At 39.3% G+C, this 17,998-nt stretch overlaps 2 protein-coding genes and 1 long non-coding RNA gene across 8 annotated transcripts; 1 reads left to right on the forward strand and 2 right to left on the reverse strand.

Annotated features, from left to right (window-relative positions):
- Position 1: 1 nt before the first annotated feature.
- On the reverse strand, positions 2-3,231 carry rab9a (RAB9A, member RAS oncogene family). 5 transcript variants are annotated; one of them, XM_031296258.2, is made up of 3 exons: positions 3,117-3,231; positions 2,205-2,324; positions 2-2,059 (listed from the first exon to the last, which is right to left on the reverse strand). In XM_031296258.2, exon 3 carries the CDS (start codon positions 2,018-2,020, stop codon positions 1,412-1,414), a length of 609 nt encoding a protein of 202 aa, XP_031152118.1. In that variant the 5' UTR covers positions 2,021-2,059; positions 2,205-2,324; positions 3,117-3,231; the 3' UTR covers positions 2-1,411. The 5 variants fall into 5 exon arrangements, with proteins under 5 accessions (XP_031152118.1, XP_031152093.1, XP_031152101.1 ...); XM_031296233.2 differs by lacking the exon at positions 3,117-3,231 and adding an exon at positions 2,686-2,926; XM_031296241.2 differs by lacking the exon at positions 3,117-3,231 and adding an exon at positions 2,686-2,889 and having other exon boundaries at positions 2,205-2,370.
- Positions 2,808-7,775, forward strand: LOC116047457. Its single transcript, XR_004104386.2, has 3 exons — positions 2,808-2,920; positions 4,782-4,910; positions 7,103-7,775. It is a non-coding gene; the product is annotated as an uncharacterized LOC116047457 (long non-coding RNA).
- On the reverse strand, positions 3,868-13,194 carry egfl6 (EGF-like-domain, multiple 6). 2 transcript variants are annotated; one of them, XM_031296184.2, is made up of 13 exons: positions 12,818-13,194; positions 11,401-11,507; positions 10,526-10,618; positions 10,181-10,300; positions 9,967-10,086; positions 8,419-8,553; positions 8,213-8,335; positions 7,684-7,746; positions 7,034-7,267; positions 5,282-5,356; positions 5,107-5,199; positions 4,757-5,019; positions 3,868-4,535 (listed from the first exon to the last, which is right to left on the reverse strand). In XM_031296184.2, exons 1-13 carry the CDS (start codon positions 12,889-12,891, stop codon positions 4,428-4,430), a joined length of 1,608 nt encoding a protein of 535 aa, XP_031152044.1. In that variant the 5' UTR covers positions 12,892-13,194; the 3' UTR covers positions 3,868-4,427. The 2 variants fall into 2 exon arrangements, with proteins under 2 accessions (XP_031152044.1, XP_031152052.1); XM_031296192.2 differs by lacking the exon at positions 7,684-7,746 and having other exon boundaries at positions 12,818-13,193.
- Positions 13,195-17,998: the final 4,804 nt, after the last annotated feature.

The following is a 17,998-nucleotide window of genomic DNA, read 5'->3' on the forward strand; positions in this document are numbered from 1 at the left end:
GGTAAAGTTTTTATTTTTTATTTCTTGCAATGGGGTGAGCTGTAAGTATGGCTAAGGTGTTGATGATCAGCATTAGACTTTAAGGCATTAAAACGTAAACTTATCCTAAGAGTATTTGACCGATAATAGAAAAAAAACCCATTGTGATTAATAGACACAATCTTGTGCCTTGACATAGACACTTTGTTACGGTATCTAGTGGTTTAGGCATACCATTGCAGTAGTTACAAAGCACAGCAGAATGTTAACATTCACTTCGAACATTAAGATAATAAACACACTTAGTTTTCAGGCTACAAAACATGCTTTAAGAGACAATTCTCAGGTGGTTTATTTATCATTTGCCATACCAGTAATACAACTTTGAATATAAATGAAATGTTAATAAGAAACGAGGTAAATAAATCACCATTGTAAATATTAAGCTGTGGGGAAAGGCTAAACTGTAAGTATAAAAATGTTAATAGAGTGCTTTAAAGATCAAAATCATTATTTAAAACAAACCCAACAATGAGAATAACATTTACTCAATCATGACTGCTATTCCAATACACTGTCCTCAAGGCAATATTGATTCAGTGATTTTTAAGGTAAAAACGGTTTACAAAATACAGATGTTTCCAGAAATTTAAATACACCATATGCCATGCATGTTAACTTTGCTTTAATATTGATCTTGTATTGGGGATCTTGTCCCTCAGTGCTTTCAGTATATAATCTATTCACTAAGCAAAATGTGCACGAAGAAGACCTAAAGGTGGTATAATCACGACAAGCCTCAATTTGTTAGTTATACATAGTAGTGCCTTAGCTACTTCATAATTCTCACAAATAATGTTATTGGGCTGTATAAATTAATAAGGCAGTTGTTTTCTGTATATAAATATATATGCCGTCACTCTGTGTTATTATATTTAGGAGTAAAGTTCAGAAACCCTTTCATGATCGCACTCCCAAGGTAGTACACAGGTAGTAGTTTTAAGATTCACATTATAATATGCATTCATGACAGAAAACCATTTGAGAGGGAAGAGAAACTTTTCAAATATATTGCCTTTGTTTTATCATGACAGCTTTTTAGCTCCCAGCAAGTAGTCTTGGGCCAACACAAACTATAGTTTATTTTTCTGCTATCCATCCAAAGCCTGACTTTTGAACTGTGGCAGAGCTGAGTAAATGATTCAGTGATTTGTGGTTTATTTGTAATTACACTGGGATGAATTTAGTGTTTCCTCTTTCCCTTCAAATAGAAGTCAGATTATTAGCATTATCAAACCTTCAACAGTATAACAAATCATAAAGCCAGTAGCATAATTTGTTTAAATAAGATGTTATTACAGCATTGTAAACATACAGCCTCATCACATAACAGGCATAACAGCAAAGTATTGTTAGTGATAACCCCTGAATGTTATGAACAGCAAGTGGTAGCAGAGCGAGGCTTTCTGTGAAGCTTAACTGTGTCTGTGGGGATGAGGTGGTCCGTTCTTTCATCCAGTGCCAACACTCTACGCACTGCTTCCTCGAAGGCAACCGCTACATTGGTGGCATCCTTGGCACTGGTCTCATAATAGGGGTAGTCGCCGTTCTCCTGGCACCATTGCCGAGCCTCCTCAGAAGACACCTGCCTTTCTGTAACGTCCAGTTTGTTGCCCAAGACTACAAATGGGAACTTCTCTGGCTCCTTGACATCTGCATAGTAGATGAACTCCTTCTTCCAGTTGCCTAAGTTGAGAAAACTCTGGCTGTCATCTACACTGAATGTGAGCAGGCAGCAGTCAGAGCCACGATAGAAAGGAGTCCTCAAGCTGCGAAAGCGCTCCTGGCCAGCAGTGTCCCAGATCTGTAGGGTAACCTGGTGGCCATCTACCTCCAGTTCCTTGTTGAGGAACTCTACACCAATGGTGTGGAAAAGGTGTGCATCAAACTTGTTGGTAACATAACGATTCATGATGGAGCTTTTTCCGACACCACCATCGCCCAGAAGAATGACTTTAAGCAGGGATGTCTTTGTTGTCATGGCTATTCACTCCCGACTGACCACTTTGAAATAATGTACCTAATGGAGAGATGCAATGTGCAAAACAGATTTGTATTACCTGTACAACACTATAATATACTTTTTAATAAAATAGTGACCAATAACCACTTTTTTTTTTAAGAAACACAATTTCTTAGAGATGTTTTGAGCATTTTTGTTTTACCCCTGATTGATTTTGGCCTCCTCCACTTGTCCAGATCATGTGCTGTAGACCCTAGTCCTTGGTCACATGCTCATATGTTTAATGTTGATGCGAGCAGCCATGTAGGTAACGTTCAGCCAGCTGTAACACAGCAGTTTCCTGATTAACGGATGGCCCATGACAGCAGCTGAGAAGCCCCATTGCAAAAAATCACTCATCTGCTACCAAACGTTCAATACACTTGTTTGCGAGCAGTCCAACAGGGTATACGATTTAGCTTGTGACATATAGCGTACACGGTATTAAACTAGCTAATAGCTGTATAACATGGTAGCACGCTAGTATGCAGTCTGAATTGTGTGTCTCTCAGCTAGCTACGTGTTAGCTAAGCTAGGCTAACATTAAAAAGGAAAACAAGGGAACACAGCTGGAGTTAGATTAATGAAATACACAGCATTCGCTAGCTCAGGTTTACTTGCAGGTAATATTGCTAGTAGCGTACCTTACACTTTGGGCCAGACAGCGGTTGAGTCAACAAGAAACACGAAATAATATTAACGTTAATAAATATGTTTGACAGCTCCTCGTCTTGGTGTGGCTCGAGATAAGGTCGCACTGTTTCCTGGTGAACCCATAAAGCTCAGTGCTAACGCAGCTAGCTGCTAAGAAGCTAACGATACACGGGCAGCCTCGGATCATGTGATCTTGTCAGACAGAAACAACCAACGAGCGCTGAGGTAACGTTTCAGGCCCCTACAACTTCTAGCTACATTATAGCACTATATATTGTTCGCACACGTTATATCGTTCTAATTAAAAAGTCGCTCGACACGTACAGTTACTTTTAAACCAAGGACTTTGCTGAGTGTTCTTTAACAAATATTTGCTTATTTGTATTATGCATGCGCTCAACCACCAGAGGGCGACATTTACCTTAGTTAGCTGTTATCTCCCAGCATCCCAGCTGCACACTGAGACAAAATCCACTCGACCACAAAACCACCTAGCTAACGTTAACATACCTGTAGCACTGTCACCATATTTGTATCGAAATATCCACTAAAGGTATGGAAGGAATTTTACACCACATAGCAATACCATAATGTCGGCTACAGCAACTTCAAAGTTATGTACAACAATATTAGCAACACAATGTAGGCCTACATATCGTTTACTAACGTTCGAAAATTATGCTTTTTATGCAGAGTGGCCTCATTGAATAAACATTACTGACGCATTAACGAGTAACGTTAAACAGCATGTAAATGTCGTGGAGCAGTATAAGTACAGTATTTCCCTCTGAAATGCAGTAACGTTAGTGGCAAACATTTTAATTAAGTATCGTTAAAGCACAAGTAGCCTACCTCAAAATTTGTACTTAAAGCATAACGTTACACAAGTTATCAAACGGCAACATTATTGACGTTATAGTAAGTAAGTTTGGTATTAATTGTCTTCCCCAAACAACTTTCTGTGATAAAATACCAGCTATGCATGGCATCCATAAATTTACATTTTATTTGTGGTGGCATTTCTTCAGTCAGCAGACTGTGTTTCCTAAAATTACTCCCATTCTTTGTAATATTACCTTGGATTTTGTCCACACTGCAACACTGGCATATTTCCATTACCAGAAAATTCTGTTTGCCGAAAACTACAGTAACTGGCATGTAGACAGAGTTAGAAAAAAAAACTGATTTAATGTAATAGTACAATATAACATGAAAGCAGCATTTACAGCAGTTATGCAATGATACATTTTAATAGTTAAACTAACCAGCCTTTGAAAAAAGTTATTCATTTAAGATTGAATTTCAGATATAATTTATCTACGAATTCACATTACATATCATAGATTATTTTCAGTTCACTTCAGCAATCACATACACAACAAAGGGCTAAGCACAATACTGTCACATCTAACTAACAGACAAAGTTAGCATTTCCACCTATTCCTGAGATCGGAGTTATCTGTATTATAAGAAAGACCATTTTAAAAATCACGATAGAGAATAAAGCAGGATGTACTGATGTAGCAGCATTGTGATGGAGTAAACATGCATGCACTGATAGTACATCATCTTCCCTTGAGACCACGTTTCAGTATTTTTTTGTGGATGTCGTGTGGCTAAGTCATTAGAAAACAATGAGAAACTCGAGACCATAAGAACAGACAGGAAACAGGAATCTTTGACATGTGTCAGAGCAGATTTTCAAAATGTAAATCCAGAGTGAAGATACTTCTTAAACGAGTGGACTGACATCCTCTTGACAGGGCCCTGAAGTCAGCACAACATTGTCCAGCCCAATCTCTCCTGCAACATCTTTCCCATGCTGAGCTTCAAAGATAATCTGAAAGACATTGAATAGTACCATCGCATCTTTAGTCTGTAGATTTTGAGTAGTTTTTGAGAAAAATCCAGCATAGCTAGTATATGTACTGCATAGACTTATGATACAACATTTGTGCTGTTCAATTTACTTTGGCTGTTATTAGTGTTGTTAGCAGTTACAGCACTGGTTTGGCAATCATCTATTACTAATATGTATTATAAAACGATAAAATGTCTCACAGATTGTGGTGCCTCCTCTTTCCAGGCCACAGTGAGGAACTCTGTCTGCCAGCCCTGGTCTCTGCTTTGCCTCTGCTCCCATACTGGGTAAGCATTGTTATCCAGCAGCACCCTGAGAGTTCCCACATTATGGCCCATCAGACGGTAGTCAAAGGTGAGGCAGAAGCTGCCCTGCTGGGCCCGGTCACTGAGAAGCAACTTCAGCTTGGCTATATCCTCTGGCTCCCCTAGGAACCCACTCATGGCCATGTAGTATTCACCACCTGAACGAGTTTGTAGCACTTATAAGTGAATGCATCTCAATTCACAAACATTAAATATATCTTAAAACGTAATAATAATTCTGTTACCGTTATGGTAAGCTACGCTCCAGTCCATGTTATCAACCTTGTCTTGGACCCACTCACATGCTCCCTGATCAAAGTTGCAATCCATGATAAACTCTAGAGGGTAAAACCATAGGAGCACATTAGCAAATTAGTCACATAAACAGTCACAATAGCACATAAACAGATATTTGATTACCTTCCTGAACTGGTGCCATTTCGATTTCTTTGACTTCTGTGGCCGGTCCGAACACTGATTCAAAGTCCTCTGATACTGTGTTAAGAGATTAAAGTAACAGTTAGTGTGAATTCATGAATCTTCAGCTAAATATACTGTACAGTACACTCACTTGTCAGTTTATTAGGTAGCACCTAGCACACAACAGTCCTGCAATAAATCCTTCTTTCATAAAGGTTATAATGTTCAGTTTCAACAAAAACTGAAGCTAGGATTTACTCCAGGGCTGCATTCCTTTTAGCAAGGTGTGCCCTATAAATTGGCAACTGAATGTATATTATTTTAGCTAAATTGAATAATCAGTAAATGGGTAAAAGCAGACCCAATTGTATCACAATTATACTATTACAAATCTCATAAAATATGCTGCCTACATTTTGCCTCATAGACATGACAAAGAACATTTTTCCTACAAATTCCTCTCAAAAAATGTGATCTTAAAAAAAAAAAAAACATTCCTAAATGATGCAAGATATTTTCCACGATAAAACATAAGCCAGTGGGCCTTTTAACCAACAGGTGTAGACCTGCCCTGCTGTCACTCATGTCTTGAGATGAAACTACAACTTTAGGATACAGCCCCCCAAGTATTTTAAAGCTCTTTCAGCAAACCACCCCCATGGCAAGCAGCCTGAGAGAGTCAGACAAGTGACAGCTGGGGTTATTGAACCTGCTCAGCCAGAGTGAGTTAGTGTTAGAGAGGTCTAGAGTGCTGATGACAGACTTTCCAACTAGGAGTCAAGTCTGTTTGCTGACAGCTGTTTTGGGGAAAACATAATAAAAGGCTTGGAGGCTTAAGTGACCTCCCTCCCTTCCTCACCCTCCTCCCAGGAGATGGGAAGCAGGATGAGTTGTATCCCTGGGCTCTCACATGCCGACAGAGTAAAATTCCTCCCTGGAGGTGACTGATGTCTTGGGGCTTGTCTCCTCTTGCTATCTGAGTTATTACACCGGCTCGGGGGTTTCCATAAAGATCAAGATTAGTGGTGAAAGGTAAAGGTAACCTCATGTATAGGGTTTCTCATTGAGATGTATACCTCTTCATGACCACACTGCTGCCCACTCTTCTCTTTTTATCTGATGAAAGTGTCTGGATGTGTTGCCAGAATGTACATATATAAATACAACTCAGTCATCATGTTTTATAACCAATTAGATTGATTCAGATAATTTCTTCATGTACCCATTGCTGGGTTCTTATTTAGATCTTAATATATATTATGATAGCGTTACGAGTTGACAGGATTTTAGTGTTAGTGACCCTATTTTTACAATGCTAAAAAACATGACACCATGCTTATGGTTCTTTGTTGAAATAACTAGGACATCTTTGACTAATCAGTATCAATGTGTCTTAGCATGTTGTTTACTAAAAAGAGTCCACAAATATGTGTTTTTCCATTGTCAGTAACAACAAACCTTCCCAGAGTTATTAATATTTAATTTGTTTTATTAGTATGTTTGTTTGTTTGTGTATGTATGCACCAATCCACCAACCAACAAGCCCCTTTCTTCTCCAGTCAAGGTCTTAGACCTGACCTACTATTTTATACTTTAACTGCCTACTGAAAAATCGATAATTGTATTCAGATGCTGTGTAGACATTAGAGCTAAGTCTCTGCAGAAACTGAGTTTGTTTAGTCTATAGTATGGTTAATACATTGTGGACCACCCAGAAATACTGCAAGAAAGCCAAACGAAAAGGGCACTTACTAAAAACATCTCCTCTTGGATTGAGCTGGTTGTCTTCCTCTTCCTCCTCCTCCTCTTCTTCTTCCTCAGGAAATTCATCCACCCGTCTCTGCTCAGTCTCGCCAACATAGACCTCTCCATCATAGTCAAAAGGCTGCTCACGGATCTTAGGAGGCGGCGTTGCGACTGGTTCAGGGATAACATTTTTGATGTCCTCGTACTCCAGTGTACCTCTCACTTGGGAGTCTGTGATGGCTGCAGGCAGAAAGAGAAATCCGATTAGACATGTGGAACCTCAATCATGACTGGGAAGGACAGTTTTTTACCAGAATTCAGATGTGTTTGTCGTCATGTATTTTGCAGCTGCTGTTCTTGTCCTACTCCATGCAGATGAAGCATGACAGCAACGTTTATTGCACATAACTTTAATTAGTGTTTAAATTGCACAAGCATTTTATCACACAAGTTCTGTATATAAAGGGTCATGCTGAGGATGCCAGGTCTCATATCAAGCTGTGTGCGTGGTGGACGTACAACGTTTCCAGCCATGTGCAAGGCAGAGAGTTTGGAGAGGTGTTCTTAAAAGTAGGAGGCAAGAGGAGAGAATGAATGGGGATGCAGGGCAGGGCGTGAACAGCGGATGCAGAGTCTTGGATTTCACAAAATCTCACCATTGAGGAAATCATCTGCACTGCCTTTGTCTCCATCCCACGACCTCTGATAAAATGGCTTGACTACAAAAAATAAAGGCATTTTTCATTTACGCTGAAACCCCTTGCATATTCTGTTTATGTTTTTTTTTTCTACATGGGGCTTCACCTGTAGTATTCTGGGCCTGCTTTATAAAGTACAGCACAACCTGTCTTTCTCCTTCTTCAGATAGATGGCTACTGTACAGTGTCGTATACACAGGTGTGTTTTCAATCTCTGGCTCTCTCTTGCTAACATCTGTTAAGAGGAGTGGTGTCTGAAAGCAGGAAACTAGCCTTGGCAGGACTCTTGTTTACTGATGTTTTAAAGAGTTCAGATGAAATATGTGGCTGTAAAACTGCTCCTGACCTATCTGACTGACTACTCTCACCTGGGAAAGGCCTGAGACACGAGTTTCTAAAGTATATTTGTGAATGGGAAGTGTTATATCAGAAGGCATCCCTTGAACTAATGAATTCATAATTCTGCGCAGCAGTTATTGGATCTCACCAGAGCATTCAAAGCCATTGCCTCTGAAGCCAGACTTGCACCTGCACTTGTAGGATCCTTGAGTGTTCACACAGACAGCATGGTGGCTGCACTTGTGGGTGCCGGCTGTACACTCATCAAGGTCTGAAATTGGAAGAAGTCTATTTGTACCTTTTAGGAGCAGAATTGATCACAAATGTTTCCCGTAATAAACTTGTATACCTTACCTACACAATCATATTTGCCGTCAACATATTTCAGGTCGTAGCCATCCTGGCACTTGCAGAAGTAGCTTCCAAAGGTGTTCACACATTGTCTGTTGTATGGGCAGAGGTTCTTCCCAGTAACACATTCATCAATATCTGAAGGGAAACAAAACCAGGGTGGACATTAAAGGGCCTATGGTTTTATTTTTATCGAGTTTAAATTATTCATAAAAATGTAAGCATAGTTGTACCAAGTACAACACCATCTTTGTGGGGTACTACTCTACTCTGCTATAGAAGAACCAAATATGCACCCCAAGTGACCATGGAGAACCTTTAAACCACATGTCACATTAGGCAATATTGATAAAATAAGTCCACTATGGACTTGTTTTAGCTTATTTCCACTTCTCTGTAGTCCTCGACACTTAATGACTATTTGTCGTGGGTCGGTTATAGACAACTGTGTGCTTCCTCTGAATCACATGGAGTCATCAGCTGCTGTTTTTCATCTGCCAGCAGGGAGCTTCACCGTTGTTGGTGTAGCCTACTGAGTGCATTACACCATCCTGGTGATCATGAACATGATCACTCACTGTCTTCCCACTTGCATCACTGCTAGTTTGTGTTAGAACACAAGCCAGGCTAAAAAGCAGTGCTTCCACTGAGTGTGGTAACTGAGCTTGTGATGTTGTGGATGCAATGAACGACTTAACACAGGAGGTGTGCAAGACAGTTTTTACGCTAATCGTAACATCACCATTAGGTACGCTTTTGAACATGATACAGTGCCAAATAGTTGTAGTAGTCAGCCTATTGCTGTTAGAGACAACGATTTAAGTCATTAATTGACCTTCATATTTTCATTCAGTCATGTCATGATGTCACTTTACTTATATGTATCTACCTGTATGCATGTTTTCACATTGTATGTATGGTCAGACAGCAACTTAATGTCATGACCTGCAGCCAGTAAGGGGTCTATCATGTCTAGTACAAACTGAACGATTGCTACTCTAATTCAGGTTTAAAATTGTACTTTACATTATTAGAAACTAGTTTATACTTTCATGATGGATACAGTAGATATGCGTCTGTCTCATAAGGGGCCATTATTTGTCTGTTATGTTACATTACATCTGGGAATAATGTACTTTTTGGTACATTAAAAGTGTACTTCTGCTGCAACTCTGATCTTTGAGTGTGTTGAATCCATGGTAATACTGAAGTTTAATGCTCCAGAACTATTATATTACTTCCTCTTTGTGATCAGTATGCCAGACTGGCTCTGTCACCGCTGAAGCAGTTTTGTGGGAAGAAATATAACTTAATTGCATCCATCTGAATTACAAGCCAAGCATGCAAAAGCCACATAATATAATCTGTACAGAATTGTTCTACTATGCACATACTCGGAAACAAGCCAAAGCCAATTCTTTTTTACTCTGTATTCCTTGTTTAGAAAAGGGCTATGCTCCATATGATTTTTCCCTCTCACACTATATGCTTAAAAATCAGTCACAGTCAATCACTGTGTTTATAATCTATTGTGTGTATGTTGTTGCTCACCTACACAAGTCCTCCCATCTTGCGCCAGTTGCAGCCCCGCAGATGGGCAGAGGCAGCGAATCTCCCCCTGAACTTCCTCACAACCATACTGACAGTGGGCAATAGAGCATGTCATAGAATCTACATGAATACAAACAAAAAAGCAAACATTTATAAATATTCAAACTTGGCAACTTTATAGGGTATGTATGGACAGTAACACAATGGGACTTACTTGCACAGGATCCATCAAGCATTACGGTGTAACCATTGAGACAGTAGCACTTGTAACTTCCATAGGTGTTCATGCAGCGATGCTCACAGGGACGAGGTTTCAGACCACACTCATTTAGATCTAGAAATGAGAGCAACCCTAATTTTTTTCACCCGCAACATCTTGTTTTCTAAAACCTAAAAAATGTACATTTTAACTGAAATGCTTTTTATTGAAACACAAGAGATACATATTTGCTGAAATTAAAACATACCTAAAATAAGCTAGTAATTGCCAGGTATCAGCTGGAAATGAGATTATCCTGTACCCAGTTTGACCTATGTTTTCCAGACCCCAACTACTCACCTTGATTACATGTCTTTCCGGTGTATCCGGGGAAACACTTGCATTTGTTGGGGCCAACACACTCTCCGTGCTTGCAGCCGTGGTCACATTGAGCTGGTAAAACATTTAACATGAAGAGAATAAAGCCAGAAATATCAGTGGTTTGAGAATAATGGATTATAGTTAAACCACACATTTCTATTTTGCTGGCAAGGTTTTTCAATCTAGACTGTCATTTCCTCCACATTTTCTGGGTTAGAAAATAGGGGTATAAGAAAAAATCGATACACTTGAGTATTGCAATATTTGATTTAGAACGCAATATTGATTTTTTTTATTATTATTTTTTTTTTTAGTTTATGTGCAAAAATATTCATGTAAGACAGTGGTTCACGTTTATGTTGTGTTTAAACCCCCTACTGCTAGATGGCTATGCTGAGACGCACCACTAATGTCCTTGCCTAACAGTGCCTAGCAGTGCCTGACTTTTTGCTAGAAGCTAAAAATGTAGCTATGGCTGAACTTTGGCCTACTTTAGCATATAAAAATTTGCTCACTAAGAACCTGTGAACCACAATCCCAAACTGGCAGTTTGATTTTCTGTGTACTGAATTGTTTATCTAAAGTACACTTCTTTGACTTGTATGCACATCATGTCTTTTTTTAAATATTAGTTTTTCTAAAATTATACTTAAAAAAAATCCCAATATATCGCCTTAGGCACAGTCTCGAAATATATTGCAACATATTGAATCTTGACCCATGTATCGTGATACGTATCATATCGCCAGATTCTTGCCAATACACAGCCCTATTAGAAAAAAAGAATAACTGTGTATTGTGGCAGTATATATATTTAAAGTACCAGTCTTTGAATCAATCTGGACTGCTCTTACCCTCACACTGTCCTTTACTGTTCTTCTTCCAGCCATAGCAACACTCCAGCCTCCTGCCATAGCGACACACACCTGGTTGGTTTCCAGTAAGGACTTGTCGGTAGTGCCTTTGTAGAAAAAGAGAGGAGCGGAAGGTATGATGTGTTATTTCACTGTCTCAGCTAAAATTAAAGCCCACCCTGGTTAATGCATGGAACATCAGATAGAAAATTTGAAAATATTATGACATATTATTACAAAATAAAATATATTTACATGAAAAAATGTATCATCCACATCCACAATCTCACTGCAATCTCCCAATTGTAGATTTTAGCTATCATTCTCTTTTAATTAAGGTCCCACTGGTAGTTGTGTGAAAAGACAACCTAAATAAAGTGTCCCCTCACAGGCTTGCTTAGTGATAAAAGTGGGCTCCCTGTGGAGCAACAGCTAGCTGACAGGATGTAGGCTACAGATGGAGAGAAGCACACTAATCAGACACTTCCTGCGTTGCACATTGATACCTTATGCACAACCACATGTCCTTCTTTTTCACTGTACCTTGATCTTCACCTGAATCAAATTTCTGGAGTCAGATGAGAATCTACTGTAAAGTTATTCTCAGTGGTGGGCAGCGAGTCAGCATTACATTCAAAATAACCCACATATAGATTATATTGCATGGGTGTATTTTTAACCTGTAAATTAAATTAAAATATTAGGATGCCATTTGACTTTGACAGTAAATGTATGTCCGAATCACACATCCAAATCTGACTTTACAGCTTTTAGCATCATTATGTCTATATTTAAGCTCAGTGCCAAACTCTAATATCCCAGATGTTTTGGTGTCACAAGGATAGCATCTTATACCAGCCTCGGCTCCAGGGGGACTAGGGGAATCTGAGACTTGATAGAAATAATCCAGAATAGACCACATGAGAGGGGCTCCTTAGTGTGACAGGTGCTCTTCAGTTATTAACAGTTGCTGTGCTACATTTAGCTGATGCACTGCCATAACTGTCATAGTCCTCTGCTGGCAGGGGCAACAGTGTGTAAATACCATCAGAACAACAGTTTTCCCTGTAAAGATTTAAAGCACATAATTCAGTGTCAAATAGGGGGGTCATCTTACTCATTAAGCTCCACTTAAAGTAAAAGCATGTGGAGGAACTAGCAGTTAAATGGTAGTAATTCCTCTTTATGGCTACAGGAAGTTGGCCAAATTGTATATTAGCCAATTGGTGCCAGTGCATTTCAGAGGCAATGTGATACACACTATAATACATAGATATCTATTTGATATTATCCTGGAAGGTCTTTTTGATTCTTGACTGAGTATATATCCAAGTAAAGTTTAGATCTGCTGCAGGTCTTAGAGTAGAAACATACAATACCACATCAAACACTCTGTTGCTCTAGTTCATTGACTTACCTATGGGCTTCTGCACTGCCAGAGGAGATGTGGAGCATGAAAAAAAGAGCACTGACCAAGGTGAACGGCTTCATGTCTGTGACCGTGAGCAGCTGCAGAGCTTTGCTTCTCGCAGGGCTGACTTAGGTTTCTGTGATTTCCGACTATTCCTCCTGGGGGCTTACGCTCATTAAAACGCTTAGACAGGAACAGGTCTTAGTTGAGCCTGCACACAAGGCAAGGCAGATTTTGTGTAATTCCAGAGCACAAAGTTGAGGTTGAAAAAGACTCTCTCTCTCTCTCTCTCTCTCTCTCTCTCTCTCTCTCTCTCTCTCTCTCTCTCTCTCTCTCTCTCTCTCTCTCTCTCTTCAATGCTGCAGCTATACTCTGTGTCCCATAGTGTGCTTCCTCTTCTTTCTCTCTGAAATTCCAAAGGTGGGTTGACACTCTGTGAAATGACACTGCACTGTGGGGGATAGGTTGTGACTTTTGGAGGTAGGAGTGGGTTTGTAAGGGGGGTGGGGATTATGTTTAGGGGTGCTCCTCTCTTCACTGAAACCCTATACAAGACCACATGAAAGTCTTCCTGTGCAGTAGGAAAAATCATACTGTTGTAAAAATGTCAAATGCAGCGCAACCTATTGATTTTATTTTGTTTCCTTTCTGGGATAACATGAACTTTATATGCATTTGTTGCTTGATGATCTGCCCGTGTTTTTTTCTTCTTTTTTTGGGATAATAAGCTGTATCGGCTAATTCTGGAACTCTGACATGCATAGGCCTGTCATTAGCAGCTGCAGAGCTCTTTGATGTCTTACTCACAGGTAGCACATAAAGTGTTTGCTCTCTCACACAGGCTAATTCCCAGTTCAGCCATAAAAATGTTTAATGAGTTTTTACGCTTTCAAAGTTAGCTCCAACATCTGGTCCTGATCGTCTGTACCCTTAGAAAAGGACAGGTGATGTGTCTGTGTTATTTCACAGTTGTGTATACTTCTCCCATGTTTTTAAAATAGTTGATTTTTTGCACTGAATTAATTTACACAATGCATGTCTGTCCCCTGCCACGGCTCAAAATGACGATTAGAAAACTGCAATGGAAACAGCTTCAGATGAGAAGGAAGTCTGCAGTTAAACACTGTAGTTGAGCTCAAAAATACAAGTCTGTGATTATTTTGCCTGACATTCAGCACCGGTCAGGAAGCAGAAATGTTTCAGCTAATTAAATGTCTTGTTTTGTTTAGACAGCGTGAGGTTAAACCAAATTTAGTCTGGACACTCCCATTGTTGCACCCATTTATTGCAAAAATAATACACATTTGACTTCGGTGTAGCTCCGCTCGTATGTTGCTCCAGAACAAGTCAATGTGGCATAGACGTGACTCTGAGCTCACAAACACTCCTTAACAGAGCAAGTGGTTCATAACTATTAAGGTGAACCTGAACTCCTATTGCCGAATCCACATGCAGAAATTCCTAAATGCTAATCCAGCAAGACGCTTGGGAGGAAGTGTGGTTGGGAAGCAGGCACTGGTTGCTGCAAATATGCAGCATTAAGTTGTGGCATTGTTAGCAGAAAGTTTGCAATATCTGTTAATAGAGGAGAAAATATTTGGATAAACCCACATTACCATTATATATTCTAACCTTAACCAAAGTCTTAAGATCACATAGCTTAATAGTTTAGCTGTCTTGATCACTATCCTTCTGTAACCTTACTTAGGTAGTTTTACTTTCTTAGGCATAACCATACCACTGGGGAGCTTAGTTGGTCACAAGGTTTTCACAAGAGCAGGGAGTTGTAAAATATTTTGAAAAAAAAAACTAACTTTCACAAGACATGGCAACAGCATTTTAAAACTTTTATTGTATTTTTAAAGAGATAGTTTTACACAAGCAATGTTCTTCTCCAATCATTTATTTGGAAGTAGCAATACTCTGAATTCTTCCATGACAAAAACAAGGTTGATTCTGGGTTACAGCAAACATTAGGGAATGAAATGAGAGCTGTATTCTCACAAAACAATGGCTTGTTGTGTTGTTGTTGTTGTTGTCTGTATGGTGTCAGGCTCTAGCCCGGTTATGGCATTAAACACGAAGCATAATTGTTTGCGTACATTATGCATTACATGATGTACAGCAACTGTTTTCTAGCATCATACGTAGTACTTTCTGTAGTCACTAGTCCTTGTTTCATTTCAAGCTTGATGTCTTTAATGTACCACCTCTGGCTCCATGCTATAGAATAACACACAATTTCTTTTTCTAGTCTGCAACCTGACTCTGTATGGCTGACATCTCAAGCATGTGGGCCATGCATACTATACATTAGAGCTGCTTCCTTGGTAATGCTATGTTGGTGGTGTGAACCTGATGAAGCCATTATGCTCACAACAACAGCACCATCTTCTGTCCAGGAGAAAGCCCTGGTATTTAGACCCTGGCCCCTCCAACTTTCGAACAAACAGAACAAAATCAAACAGGATTTCTGTGCTTTCCGGGCTTTTCAGTTAGCAAGTATTTCAAAATATCCTCGGCTGAACTATGTGAATATGTTTTAAATGACTAAAAAACATACAGTTTGTTTAATTTGTGGTAGTTAGGAAGCACGCTTGGTTAGATATAAATGAGTTTCACAAAAGCCTGGCCTGACAAATGTAGCAGTGTTTTTACTAGTGCAAGTATTAAAAAGTATGTATAGTTTCTCAGAGACTGCTTTACGCCTAGTATAAATAAATTCTCCCTCAAGGACGACAAAGATGAGTTTGTCTTTCCTTATTTTTCTTCAGTTAAGTTTAGTTTCAGGAGGGGGAGACATAGTTCAGCTTTTGCCAACACAGATAAAGAGCCAAGAGGTAAACAAAAGGCCATGTGTTGCTAAATACTTGGCCTGTAATCTACATACAATCATCTTCACCATCTAACTATTCTATCACATGGATTGCAGACATGTTTAATTCTTTACTGACTATGCATACCACTTCATTGTTTGTGATTTATTTGTGATTTAATGTGTTCTGCATTGATCTGAACAGATATCTTAGCTGTTTGTGAGTGGAATATTACCAGCGGTTGTGATTTATTGTGTGCTTTGTCTCTTCTCTGTCACCAGAGGGCCCTGCCTGTCTGCATATATTTTTTGTTGATTGACTTTGCTGTTTTCTTTGCTGAGTTCAGAACAGTAAAGGGTTAGTGTAAAATGAAGTGTAGATCGTGACTTAACTCACACTTGGCCTTTTTCATGTATTGACTTGACTTTTTTCATAAAGTGACTTCCTCCCCACTTCCTGGCATGAAATCGGCTCCAAGCATTGCAGACACGAGTCGATCAAGTTATAATTTGATGATGCAGCTGAAACTGATTAGCAAACTCCAGTTATCCCCCCTGCAACATGCATGCTTTTTTTTTTTTTAAAGGAAATCAATGGCCCCTATTGGGCACACTCACTGTGGCCCCTGGCACAATGAGCAAGGCTTTTATATAGCTATATAAGGAGAGACACGGCTGTTGAGTAGTTATTTTGAAAGTGATATGTGTACAGAACCACATCCTGTCCTGAGTTGGAGATGCAATGAGTAATGAATGCACTGCAGAGAATACTGACTGCTGTGAAAATGGGTCACTGCTCATCAAAGATATTGTGGTACACTAGTTGAGGTTATGTGTTCAAATACATTCAAACACTGCTGTCTAGATTTGACTTAAGTCTATATAATAGACCCATTTAAAAAGGTTATGTGCAACAATCACTGGTGCTTTTTCATTTAAATGTGGTAACTATCAGACAAAAAAAATGACAATCTGCCTTCAAAGCTTCAATCCTCAAAAAAAGACATTTTCTGTTACACTGTGGTCTTTATAAAACCACTAAAACCTGATCAATTGTATAAGATTTGTTAAACAGTGCAGGGAGGGAGACGTGACTTCCCCCTGCAATAATACATGAGGCCTTAAGAAATCTTTTTGACTGGGTGTGTACAAATCTGACTGCAGTATCCTGCATGCCCATCTCTCTAGTGTTAAACGTTTGTGAGGACAGAGGATGAAACAAGTGATTACAAAGTTATATTGACTTTGTGCAGGTGCTTCCATGTAAAAAGGTGGAAGGGAAACAAATCAAATAATGTGTTTGAGTGCTATATTGTAGTTAAGGACAAAACAAACTACCTTACAGGGCAATTGTCAGTGTTCAAAAGAACATCAGATACTACAAGTTTCAATTTTTGTACTTTTAGTTGTAATTTTATGTTTTTTTCCTTAAACTGAAACCTCCTGTAATTCACAAAAAGTAGATCTTATAAGTCCAGGGGCTCCTCGTGAAACATCTGCTGCCCACAGATTACACAATGACAGACTGGTGCTAAGTGAGGTTGAACGCAGTGCAACCAGAGAGACAGACCTTTAGGGATTCAAGCTGTCTGCGAGATCACACAGACACTTTAAAGCCCCTCGACATGATGAGTGTGATGGGCTTTGGCCTCAGCTGGACACCTCCTCCCATTCTCCTCTTATTAATAATGCAGCAGTTGTACCATGCTGTGAGGGTGGCTTGATGGGGAAGCATCAGACATCTCAAGAGGCTTGATGTGTGGCTCACCGTTATTTATTAATAGGCTTGCCTGGTCAGATACTTTACAGTAGTCTATTAAATATGTCACAGTCTCAAACAAAGCTCTTACTGTATGCTGGCTACTCTTTAGACACTGCTGAGCTGATGATAGAGCTTCACAGAAATAACACTGAACTACGTCAGTTGCTTTGCTGGAGTTGTACCACAGTTTTCCAGGAGTAGAGGAGGAGACTAGCCTTTGTTTGCTGCATTATTGCTGACTTTTCAATAATTCAATAATCCCAGTGATGAATTAACACTTTGTTTTCTTGTGATTCATTCTCCTCGCAGGTTTCTGACTTAGCCTCACACACCATCAAACCATTACATATACTGTATATCTACAGATGTTGCAGTATGTATTTTGACTTCCACTTCTTCAAATCAGTGGTTAGCTAATGAGGAACTTCCCTTGTGCACTTCCTGTAAGATGACTATATCTAAATCCATGTCCCTTTTGCACAGCCTCTTTTATTAACCTCCTTTTCAGATGAGGTTGACCTTTAAAATGCTCCTAAACAAATGACAACTTTACAATTTTCTAAGGTCCTAACCTTTCGTTTTTTTTCGTCACTAATTCTCCTTCCTACTT

Source organism: Sander lucioperca, chromosome 8 (assembly GCF_008315115.2).
Source record: "Sander lucioperca isolate FBNREF2018 chromosome 8, SLUC_FBN_1.2, whole genome shotgun sequence".
Lineage (NCBI taxonomy): Eukaryota > Metazoa > Chordata > Actinopteri > Perciformes > Percidae > Sander > Sander lucioperca.